General features: G+C 37.0%; 2 protein-coding genes across 3 annotated transcripts; one reads left to right on the top strand and one right to left on the bottom strand.

Moving 5' to 3' along the window:
• The first annotated feature begins 320 nt into the window (after nt 1–320).
• On the top strand, nt 321–5119 carry LOC103974246 (protein GRAVITROPIC IN THE LIGHT 1-like). Of its 2 annotated transcripts, XM_065085792.1 has the most exons (3): nt 372–467; nt 3172–3227; nt 3383–5119. In XM_065085792.1, the coding sequence occupies exon 3, from the start codon at nt 3460–3462 to the stop codon at nt 4723–4725; it is 1266 nt and encodes a 421-aa protein (XP_064941864.1). In that variant the 5' UTR covers nt 372–467; nt 3172–3227; nt 3383–3459; the 3' UTR covers nt 4726–5119. The 2 variants fall into 2 exon arrangements, with proteins under 2 accessions (XP_009387295.1, XP_064941864.1); XM_009389020.3 differs by lacking the exon at nt 3172–3227 and having other exon boundaries at nt 321–467.
• Nucleotides 5120–5992: 873 nt separating this feature from the next.
• Nucleotides 5993–11801, bottom strand: LOC103974245 (uncharacterized protein At1g03900). Its single transcript, XM_009389019.3, has 3 exons — nt 10454–11801; nt 6756–7037; nt 5993–6299 (listed from the first exon to the last, which is right to left on the bottom strand). Exons 1-3 carry the CDS (start codon nt 10961–10963, stop codon nt 6231–6233), a joined length of 861 nt encoding a protein of 286 aa, XP_009387294.2. The 5' UTR covers nt 10964–11801; the 3' UTR covers nt 5993–6230.
• Nucleotides 11802–12009: the final 208 nt, after the last annotated feature.

The following is a 12009-nucleotide window of genomic DNA, read 5'->3' as shown; positions in this document are numbered from 1 at the left end:
AATATGAGATAAATATACATTGCAATAATAAATATTTTTAATTAAAATATGGTTTCAGTTCAAATTTATAACATTACTTAACATCTATACAATATATTTCTTGGTTAATAAATTTTGAAAATAATAGAAAAATATTCAGTTCAATTTGTTTTTTAAATAATATAAATAATTTTTTAGGTACTTATGTTTATTTAAATTTTATTTCCAAGTCATTCTATTAATATATATATATATATATATATATTTGTCCTTCATTAATAATGTGGAAAAAGGACCACAATTTCAAATGTTTACAGGGGTATATCTGCAATTTACACATGACCTCACCTAGCTAGCTATGCAGTACGGGAGCCGAGCCGACGGGGAAAGTGAGCCCTAGGAAAGGCGTTCCGGCCACCCTCCTCCTTCGATATCCTCCGATCCGAGTGCCTCCTCGCAGTCGATTTCCACATTCTCGACGAGAAAGAGTAAGATCACTCCCAGTCGCTTCTCGTTTGCTTAGATTCTGCTTGTCTTTATTGTTCGATGAGCGGAATAAACCATATAGAGCAGAAGGCGAGTACTTACCCTTTCTGCGATTTCTTATGTTTCCATGTCCGGCTTCAAGTTGATAACTCGGTTAGATGACTATGGGAAAAAAGAAAAAGAGGAACTTTTTTTCTGTAAAGGTGGAGATGGTGCTTCTGATCGACTAATAGAGTGTTTGCACTGATCTTTTTTTGTCTGCAAGTAATCTGCAACTTTTGTCTTTTTTGTTATGTTAGCCAGTCTTGTAGCATTCTTTATGCATGTATTGAATCTTTTGATGCTCGAAGTCCTTTTTTTATTGCTATTTTTATCGTATTTGGCTGTGTCAAAGTCTACTGCGGGTATATTTTTAGCCTTTGGTTTGTTTATGGCTTTTCCTAATGTTTTATCCACCTTACTCATGCACAATCTTATTTCTATCTTTTATTTGTATTTGCAAATTTTTATTATTCCGTTAACATAGTCTACTTCTTTTTGTAAGTCAATTAATAATTGTTTAGTTTCTAGCTTAATAGTTTTAGGATCAGTGATGTTTATTGCTTCTACGGCCTTTTTCAGCTCTTTTTATTAGGACTTTGCTTTATTAATTCAACTGCTTCTTTGATCTGATCTCTTATATAGTCTATATTTCCTAGTATAGTTCGTGGACTGCTCTGACTTGGTCTTCCAGTCAATTCTAAGAATTCTGATATTTATCTATTCATTATCTATTCATTTTCTCTTGTTGCTACAACTTTATGAAGTAGTCTACTATTAGTTTTTCTACAAATGAACCTTAACTAAATTGTATTTGGGAATTCTACTGCTTAACTTGTATCCTTGTTTCTAAATTGCATTTGGTTTTTATTTCTTTTTTAACTTCTAGATCGATATAAGCTAAACGTTCAATGGTGAATAATTTTTTTCTGATTTTTCTCTGATATCATTCCTGAATCCTAAAAAAGGACCCTTTAAACCCCCCTTGGTATCTTTTTCTAAATTCTATATTCTGAAGTTGAGTTCCTTTCCTCTTTTCATTCCCTCTCTTTTCGTATCTTTTTCTTTCCTCCTTTCTCTTCTTCTGCTTGGATCATGGCTAAGATTAGGAGGGTTGGCTAATCCCATTTGATCCTGTTGCTGATTGGCCAATTCTTTCCGATTCTTGACTCTCCAAGAACTAGAATCGTTATCTCAGATATTTGGCTTGTACACAGATCAGCCTGTGCAAATAGAGATTGTCCAAGTTTTTAGAACTCGGAAATAACTGGTGACTTCATATCCTTCTATGTAATGTTTGTTTATTATTTTCATAGAAAAAATGATATAAATATGGCATGTGCATGTATAGAGAGGCATGTACCTGCACTCTTTTTCATCCTGATTTATGTCATCTAATGCTGCAAAACAGAAAGATTTTAGGGCTAAAACGGCCGTTATCACTTAGCTTAGAAGGTGGGTAGACCAAAGCAAAAGAATTCCTTTTGCATTTGTCACCAAAACATGGCCTCATGAGCTCGGAACGCATAACTAAGCAAATTTAACCAATTATCAAGCTGTCTTCCTGCATGATTATAGATGATGCTGACCTCTTAGCTTGTATTCGACATGTATAATTTCGATAAAAGTTTTCCAAGTTAAATAGGAAGTTCTATCTTTGCTGAATATATTATACACTCTGAAGATGCTTTGTCATTTTATGATTACTGCATGTTTAATTAATGTATGATTTTTACTTGATTTGCTTAGGATCTTATTTCGTTAAACTTATGTTGGACTGAAATAATTTTATGGCTTACAATTAAGTTTGTATTTGCTGTTGCAATCTCTTGGAAGAAATGTATGAATATCACGTGTTTGAAGGTTTGAATGCACAGTTTAGGTATTAGATCTCTGGATGAAAGGATGAATGAGAGTTCATTTGTGGATCACAACCATTAAAATTTTCAAATGGATGATGTATGATGCATATACCACATGAAAACTGATTAACACCAAGTTAGTTATATTGTGGATTTATAAAGTGCCCAAAAGAAACGTTGTATGTTTGTTTTCTTCTTTTTTTTATTAGATTAACTTCTTGTGATTGCAAAATATGCGAATATGGCTTGAGTTGTATACGTACATGTTTGAGCTTGAATTTGAACTTTTCTTTGTATAGATGTTCATAATTCATTTCCTGTATTTCATGAAAAACTGTTTACCTATTCACGTTTCTACTTGGCCATGTAGATTAAATAGTGATACATGGAAGCAAATATCTGCTTCCCAAAAGAAAAACCCCATGATCTTTATTTGCTACAGAACTGCTATATTTTAATATGGTTTCACTGGGCTTGATCCTCCATCTCCTCTCTTTTCTCCCCTGTTTCTCCAGTCTCTTCGATACCAGATCATCAGTCATTGGCTTATTACAGGAGAAAGTAGTAGCGGAAATGAAACATCGCTGAGGAGCATGCAAACAAATATGCAATTCTAACTTGCATTTTAGAAAAGATCCTGTTTTAAGTCCTGCTGTAAATCCCTTGAAAAATCACACTCTGTTGGTGAAGTTTCTTTGGACAATACTGCACCTATAATGAGCAATTCTTGGGAATAAACAGTTTTGCCATCTTATTTTTATTTAGAAAATTCAGTTTACCTTGGGTTACTTATCTTTTGTGCCAGCTAGGAACATACATGGAGACCATAATGCTGGGCCATTTGGGAAGAGTTCATGAAAGGTGTATAAATTGGATTTTTTTTTATATTGAACTACACGAGAATATTTGAGCCATCGAATGTTATCCTGCTGATATTTCTAGTTTTACTTGGCTGTATAAGTTCTAAACCATAATTGCTTTATTTGTAAATATTAATACACTGTTACATGATTTAGGAAATTATACTGGCTGAGGTTTGTTTGTTGTCTGTCAAAGAAGAACCACAAGAGCTGCTACTTCAGGGAAGGAAGCTATGCTACGAACAGGGCACAAGGAAACAGAAAGTCATGATAACAATAACCAGAAGGTTTATCCTCAACCAATAGATGAGACTGTGAATCATAACAAGGAATCCATGGATGCACTGATATTAAAGATCTTCAACAACATTTCCTCTCTGAAAGCTGCATACATTCAACTTCAGAATGCTCATACTCCCTATGATCCGGACAAGATACAGGCTGCTGATAAACTTGTAATTGAGGAACTAATGAAGCTTTCCGAACTCAAACATTCCTATAGGGATAAAAACCCCAAACTCACATCAGCATCACCTAAAGATTCACGCCTACTTGCTGAAATCCAAGAGCAACAAAACTTACTCAAAACCTATGAAGTCATGGTAAAGAAATTTCAGTCCCAGATTCAAACAAGAGACTCTGAGATTGTTCAAATGCAGAAACAAATCCAGGAGTCCGGCCAGAGAAAGATGAAATTGGAGAAGAAACTTAAGCAGAGGGGTCTGCTTCCCAAGGAATCAGAGGCTTTTGAAGAAGAAAACAGTTTCTTCTCCATCGAGTTGACTCCGAGTCTTTTCTCTTCTGCTGTGGACACAGCATACAAATCCATCCATGACTTCTCAAAACCACTGATTAACATGATGAAAATGGCCAGGTGGGATCTTGATGCAGCAGCCAACGCAATTGAATCTGCAGTTGTCTATGCAAAAAGGGCTCATAAGAAGTATGCATTTGAGTCACACATTTGTCAGAAAATGTTCAGTGGGTTCCAGGAGAACTTCTCCATGGAACCATCCAATCTTACTGCTTCTCATGAGGGTTTCTTCCATCAGTTTCTTGCTATAAGAGCTATGGATCCACTGGATGTATTGAGCCAAAATCCGGACTCGGTTTTTGGGAAGTTCTCACGGAAAAAGTACCTATTAGTCGTGCACCCAAAGATGGAAGCCTCGTTCTTCGGTAACCTGGATCAGAGAAACTATGTAATGAGTGGTGGACACCCAAGGACACCATTCTACCAGGCTTTTCTAAAGCTGGCTAAATCGGTATGGCTATTACATAGGCTAGCGTATTCATTTGATCCTAAAGTGGAGGTTTTTCAGGTGAAGAAAGGAATCGAGTTCTCGGAGGTCTATATGGAAAGTGTTGTGAAGAACATAATTCTCGAAGAGGGAGATTCAAAGCCTAAAGTTGGGCTTATGGTCATGCCAGGTTTTATGATTGGAGGCAGTGTTATACAATCTCTAGTGTATCTTTCGGGTGTGAGATGTTCTGAATAAGTACTGAGCTTTGAACTTTTTTATTGTTCTAAAGCGAAGTATCGTGCACCTCACCTGTTTAGATCTCTTGGGGTTTGATGGATCTAGGTTTTGCTTCAAACTATATGCTCAAGCGTCGAAGAAATTAAGACTCATTCTATGCCTTGTGCTGTTAGGCGAGTCTTGGAAACTTTATTGTTTGTATTCATGGAGTAACTTCCATTAGTACTGTCTTTCAAGGTTGCAAGTGTAGATAGAGGAGCTTAACTGAAGTGTCTTTAATATGTGTAATATATATATTGGGCCTATGAATATTGCTTAGAAGTCTTGTAACTTTTGTCCATGTTTTGTGTTAAACTAGGAACTCAACTCCGTATTCAGACATCAACGCCATCCATATCTCTCGGTTTGATGATGTTGTGTGGGTCATTTGTTGTTACTTCTTGGTGCATCCGAGTATTTTGAACTTTGAAGCTGTGAAGAACTTCATGGAAAACAAGTGGAAGAGAGTTGGGGGAAGAAACTTTCTCTTGGATTTATTTGCAAAATGTAAATAGGAAGTGGCGCTTAATGCTTTGTACGTTAACAGTGGCACAAACGGAGATCAAACATCACATCAGGCCAGGTTAAGAGGAGAAGGATGGTGGTTCATGAAAGTCCAGTGTTGTTCTTCGACTACAGTTCTTGACGCATTTGAAGAACAATTAATTGGATAGCTAAACAGTTGGGTTCACTCTGCAGTCTTGTGAGTTGGGTTCAGTGAAGAGGGATAGATAGAAAACTCATCTAAGAATAAATAGTACACGACGACAGAGTCTAGAGATCCGTATGGTATGGTCTGGTCTGATGATATTGGTTCATGATCGGATCGGTAAATACTGATTGGTATTATTGGTAGGGATCGAAATTAAAATCTTAGTGGATCAACTCATGGTTTGCATTATTACATCAGGTCTGTTAGTGGTCATAGGAATAGTTCAGTCTATCTAAATAGCATCCCCTCGATATCCTCCCAACTTCTTAAATTAATCTATCAAATTTATAGAAGATTAAAATGGTATTAAATTTGTAATAGATCAATAATGGACATGTTCACAGAACCGGACTAAGTCTGGGTCTGGTGCAGCTCCTCCCACCAAAGTGACTTATACTGGATAGATTAGATTGCATCAGATGTAGTGATGCACATTAGAAGAGATTCATATGAACATTATCAGCAAAGTTTTCAATGAAATCTGTGGGATTCAAAGAGGATTCCACTTCCAACAAAGAAGCAATACAGCACAGATTCAAAACAACCTTTAAGGAACTTCAACAATGTCTTGTATACAGATAAGATCAGAATCAGGTTACATCGGTTTCATGGAAATGAAAAAGAAGAAGGTTGCTCTCACTTACACCAAGCACTTGACAGTCCAATCCATGACTAAAATAAGAACAAGTAATTTTCCTGTAATCATTCTTTAGATACTTAGGAAATGCGAGCATTTGCGTATTGTTCCCTTAGTAGATGATGTTACTTTGCATCAAAATGATGCCCATCCAGATGCTGTGTTTTTATTCGAACCTGACCCAGTTGTAGAAGGCAGATTTCTCTGCATAAGTAACAAGAATAAGATCCAAACGCACTGAAAAGTTGGCACAGAGATTACTGGCACGCACATCATCAAGAAAGCGACTTAGATATTTCAAGCAACTCAGATGTAGCATTAAGACTATAAAAACAAATAAGTTAATGAATGAGCACAAGTATGAATCTTGTCAATTATGAAGATAAAAAAAGCTGAAGAGGCAGAATATTTTTATTAAAGAAGCCAAGGAGAAGACAAGTGGAGGAGATTAATTTCTCAGCTAACCAGGAAGCTTCAGTTTATGCACAAGAGCAGAAAGCAATCGAACCTTGTTCTGAAAGTACCAGGCCAGCCACATGGGGCAAAGTGGTTGGCACAAATCATAGTGCAAAAATTATACTCCATTATTTGGACTAAAATTTTCCCATTTTCACAAATTGAGAAGCAAGGTATAGAATCTAACAGCGCACAGAGTTATACCTTGATGGCTGAAAGATCAGAGAAAGAATCAGTAGGATGCCTTGTAGATTCTTTGGGAGCCTTGAATCCAGCAGGATGACCTGCAGTCATCCTAGCAACTGCAGGATCGTTAGGTGGTGGTGGAAGAGGCGACCTGACCTTTCCTGCCCCACCTGGTGGTGGTGCAAGGAGTGTGCTCCCTTTTGGTTTGCTCGAGATTCCTGCACTCAAGCCAGCAGCTGAAAGCATACCACCTCCCGTAGCAGGTTTGTTCTTCATATTTATGCGAATGGTTTCTCCTTCCTAGATGTTGGATAAAAGGTATGGTAACACGGAACAGAAGAAATAACGGAGTGCCACATAATGGTAGGCAACCAAGAAAGGAAAATAAAAATCAGATTGTGAATCTTTGTACATGAAGAGGAGACCAATATAAGGTGCACATATTATGATACTTAATGGAAGTGTTTAAATGCCCATCATGCTCCACCTTCAAGCAAATAAGAACTGCATAGAGAAACAGGAGCATAAAAAAGGTTTTGTAATAACTAAACATTTGGTTTATGTACATAAAAACAGAAGTTGTCAGTAAAAACCCACTAGTTAAAAATAAGGATTTACTTCAGAGTGTCACACTGGTGACAGATCAACTTAGCAAACTTTATGGCAACAGTCAGCATTTTGCGTCAACTGCTATACAGGTTCTACGTCTCAATTCAAAATGTTTTCATATCCCTCTTCACTATGTTATGCAATCCCAATCATCGAATTCGGAGATCCAATCTCAATGTTAAATAGGATCTGTTTCTACTGTAGAATCCACTTAGAAAAAGCACAAAATAAATTATACAACAAGAAAGCTAAACAAAAAGAGAAAATATCATCGAGTTCATAACTTCGAGGTCTTCACTCTGTTGCATGTTTTGCTATAAATTTTACTATTAAAAGCCCTAATATCAGGTAATAATGTAGGCCATTGTAAATGTAGTTTTGCATTATTGCAAAAAGTTGCTAGAAGTTTTGAATCAAGTCTGAGCAAAAGATTAAAAGAGAACAATATTATAACTTTAATAATTTATAAGCAACCTTCTTTCTTTTTCTTTTCTATAAAGGTTCATGCCATTGGACACTGATGAAAAAATGGAAAAAAAAGATGGAGACAAATTTTTAACTGTAAAGTACTTCAGATGCAGTTAATAGGCTTAATTTAGGTACAGAATAAAAAAAGGTAATTAATTCTGGAAATGTATAACCAACACAGTTAATATCTATTTTAAAATGAACTACATATAAAATTCGATAAAGATGTCTAGAACTTCCTAATGTGCCTGTCATAAGGGATCATAATATAATAAAGAATTCATCATAGCATTTCATAAAATCATGGTTTAAAAAATTGGCCAATCTGATCCATAACATCCCAAAATAATTGGTGCATCAAAATTTTAATCAACTAGAAAACATAGTACATCAAACAGTGCAAAATAAACAACATAATAATGAGTAATAGAAGCCACAAAATATGAAAAAATAAAGAAAAAGAATAAATTGTAGCATAAAACAAAATAATGAAATAGCACACATGAAATAAAAGTTTAATGTAGGGCCAATATTTCAATATAGTAACGAAAAAAATATCAGATTCAAAAATAAGATCAAACTTTCTAGTAATATATCATTATTGATGAGTAACATGCATCTTGCAGTCCTAGGTAAGATGCCAATAATCAACAAATACTTTGATTTTTTTTCCTTAAACACGATGTTTTCTGATATTTTTACTGATTTATGTGATTCATTCAATCAACATTTCATTAGCAATTAGCATCAGTGTCAGGCTAGAATGTGCTACCAACAGCATTATTTCAACACATCCTCTCAAAACTCCCTGGAACTCCTTTACAAACTTGATTCCATATCAACAATGTGGCCACTTATATATTATATAAACAAATAGTATTATTATATTTGACAAAGATTCATATTTATTTATACACTTTGAATATGTAGTCACATATCATGAAAATAATAGCTGCATTCCTGATTATTCATCATGAGAGATATATTTTTAGTTATTCAGTGATTCATGAACGTAGGCATATAACAAAAATTTTAATGATCGAGGAAAGATTATAATTCATCACTATTTGATGCTTAATACAAATCACATGAAAAATATATCTGATCTAGAATAAAAGATCAACAATTAAGTAAACAAGTTACCAAAGAAGGACCCACAAGTGATCTAAAGACCATAGGCATACTGAATACCTCGGGAAAGTATTTGACATGTATCCACAAGGATCCTACTAGTATCTTATCCACCATATATCCAATATTGATATACTAAATAATTTAAAGTATTTTCATGCATTGATACAATATTCACTTACATTGCAACTCTTCCCAAGTTCATGATGTTGAAGAATATCAAGACTTCTTAAGCTTATTGGAAAAATAAAAAGATGCTAGGTACTTAGTATAATTCAATGGACAAGGTCCTAACACATCACCAAGAAGCTTCCTACCTTTGCATAGCATAGGGCCTATGCTTTATAAACAGTGTAGATACACATGCCATTCCTTGCAATGAAATTTCAAGGCATACAGTCATTTCACTATTGGCTTATTAGTCATGTTTGAGATATTCACTATTTCCATTTATCCCTAGAGCAAAGATGGTTGTTTCACCTTCTTTTTTATCCCCAAGATGATCGCCTATTGGTTTCACGAGTTTAAATTATAGATAACAATTTATGCTTTACGCTATGGCCGTTTCCTAAATATGCCTTGGCTAGAATTTGCCAAGGATTTAGGCATCAGGTAGACAACCCAACCTAAAATTTGCCAAGTTGTCTTAAATTGACTCAAGGTTGATGGAAGAAGGCAACAATAAAGACAACAGTAAGAGTTGACTGAACAATTGCCTATTGGTTTAATGAGTTTAAATTATAGATAACAATTTAAGCTTTATGCTAAGTTCCTCTCCTAAATATGCCTCAGTTAGAATTTGCCACGGATTTAGGCATCAGGTTGATAACCATCCTAAAAATTCTATCAAACATTCCAAATAATTTATTCATTCTAGTGCATGGTCTTAAATTGACTAAATCTTGATGGAAGAAGGCAACATTTATGGCAATCATAAGAGTTGACTGAGCATTGTGTACATTTCAAAAATCAAAAGAACCCATTCAGCCATTCTGACAGGCAAATGACCAATAGAGTTTTCAATAAACCAGTCAGAGGACAATAACTCGGCAATGCTGCATTAACATTTGTGATAGGGAGAACAACATAACCAACTTTAAGCTCATTTAACATAAACCAAAAAACAAAGATTTAAGTACAGACTAGAAGAGTGTCAAAAGTCCTCAAGTCTAACTAATAGGATATTTACCCTGACACCTTCCAAGAGATCAGAAGATCACTACATATTTCTAATAGTACTAATGAATGCAAAAAGCTGACCACAAAGATGTCGAACAAACATTAAAAGCAGGAAAAGAACATTGTGGGGTAGCAATCTAAAGTACAAACTTGTACACCACTGCAAAGATCAAGTGCTGTAATATTGCATGGTATATCAATCAAGCAATATGAGATTATCAACACAAAATCAATAAATCGATGCTAAAAAGAATAATTATGATGATGAAATCAATCAGGGAGATGTACTGATCAAGTGCCAACCATAGGATTGCACATGCAAAGAGTACCTTCAAGCGATGATTCACCGAGGGATGTATACCGATCTGGCTCTCATCGATCTCCTCGCCCGCCTCTTTCTCGTGGTCTCTCCTCAGGTACTTCTCGTGGTCGGAGAGGGCCACATTGAAATCGAAGGCCTCGTTGCGCTCGTTGAACCCGAGGCCGATGAAGGCGTGCTTGCCGCGGCCGTCCTCGATCTTCAGCACAAAGTAGCGGGAGGAGTCAAGGGCGGGCTCAACAGAGCTCTCGCGCTGGCCGGGGAGGACGAAGCAGGCGGCGAAGAGCTCGCCGGAGCCCGGGTCCTCGAGGCGGATCTCGCAGCGGTTACCGCAGGAGACGACCCGGAGGCGGCCCGACCAGATCTTGTTGGACTGCAGCCAGTCGCCGCACTTGTACCCGCCGCTGGTGCTCCGTGGCGGGATCTTGTAGACCGATACCTCCCGCACCACCAGCAGCGTGTGCTCGAACGCCTCCTCCTCTGCTACCTCCTCCACCCACCGCGGCGACGACGACGACATGATCTCCCGCCGGCTGCTTCGATCGCAGATCGTCGAATCCGTAAATTACTTTTTTCCCGATGTTTACAAAGATCAATCTTTGTTCTTCTTCTCGATTGATCAGAACTCAAGAAAGGACATTAAGAATGCAAAGATCAAAACTTTTCCGTCTCGGATGATCGGAAATCAAGAAAGGATGAAGAGACCATCAAACAGAAGAAAGAACAGTTGGAAGCAAACTGGATAATAATTGGATTTTTGTGAGACAAAGAAGGTCTCTTTTAAGCAGGTGAGAGCAGAAAGAATAGGTTCCTCGGGAAGACGTGGGATGGGAGGGGAGGTCGGAGGTACCAAAGATTATTTTGACAGAAAAGAATCAAGGTTGTATTAACCACATATATGTACAAGATTCTTATCAAGGTTTATATTATCGATGGGGTCTTCAAAATGACATCTTTGGACTCCTCTTCTCGTCCACGGACCAACCTAACCACCTCTCCTCTTGTATGAAGCTTTAGCTCTCGGCCCACATCCCCACCTTGCTACGCTTCAGCCGGCGGCTGCTTCTTCGGGCCCTCCATCCCCACGTTCATCCGAATGCGCTCGGAGCGTCGGCTCATCGGGCTCGGGTCGAATCACCGGTCTCTTTGCTATGAACATGTACTGCAAGTTGTGCCGTGAAGGATTACGATGGCCGGAAATCACCACCCGAAATACGGGGCGGAGATGTTGTCGATGGGAATCAGGAAATTTAGGTTCTTTTAATGCCAATAAGGTCGAGCAGGGTTTTTGAAGAGTGTCGGTTAGGTGTTCGACGAGACGCCTGAAGGAGGGGGGCGTTCTCTTTACTCGAACCTGTTTCAGATCCTCGTCTCGATGCCTTCCAAGTCTGTCTTTGGTTTTCGTCGTTGTTAGTTGCTTTATTAATTATTATTATTAGTTATAGTTAGAACGGTTTTTTAGAAAATACTCTTTTTTTTAATATAGTTTTAAAAATTTATTATTATTTAAATAATATCCCTAATTAAAAAAAAATTAAAATATCCCTCAAAAGTTTTTCCACCGAA

This window comes from Musa acuminata, chromosome BXJ1-2 (assembly GCF_036884655.1).
Source record: "Musa acuminata AAA Group cultivar baxijiao chromosome BXJ1-2, Cavendish_Baxijiao_AAA, whole genome shotgun sequence".
Lineage (NCBI taxonomy): Eukaryota > Viridiplantae > Streptophyta > Magnoliopsida > Zingiberales > Musaceae > Musa > Musa acuminata.
Note: the sequence above shows the minus strand (reverse complement) of the source record. Positions and strands in the feature narration are given on the sequence as shown.

Bases quoted from the DNA above. Each gene is read 5' to 3' on its own strand.
- LOC103974245 (XM_009389019.3), bottom strand. From the start codon at position 10,963: ATGTCGTCGTCGTCGCCGCGGTGGGTGGAGGAGGTAGCAGAGGAGGAG. The intron at 7,038-10,453 runs GTACTCTTTGCA...TCCAACATCTAG, and splicing joins CGGTGAATCATCGCTTGAAG to GAAGGAGAAACCATTCGCAT. The intron at 6,300-6,755 runs GTATAACTCTGT...TTACTTATGCAG, and splicing joins CTGATCTTTCAGCCATCAAG to AGAAATCTGCCTTCTACAAC.
- LOC103974246 (XM_009389020.3), top strand. From the start codon at position 3,460: ATGCTACGAACAGGGCACAAGGAAACAGAAAGTCATGATAACAATAAC.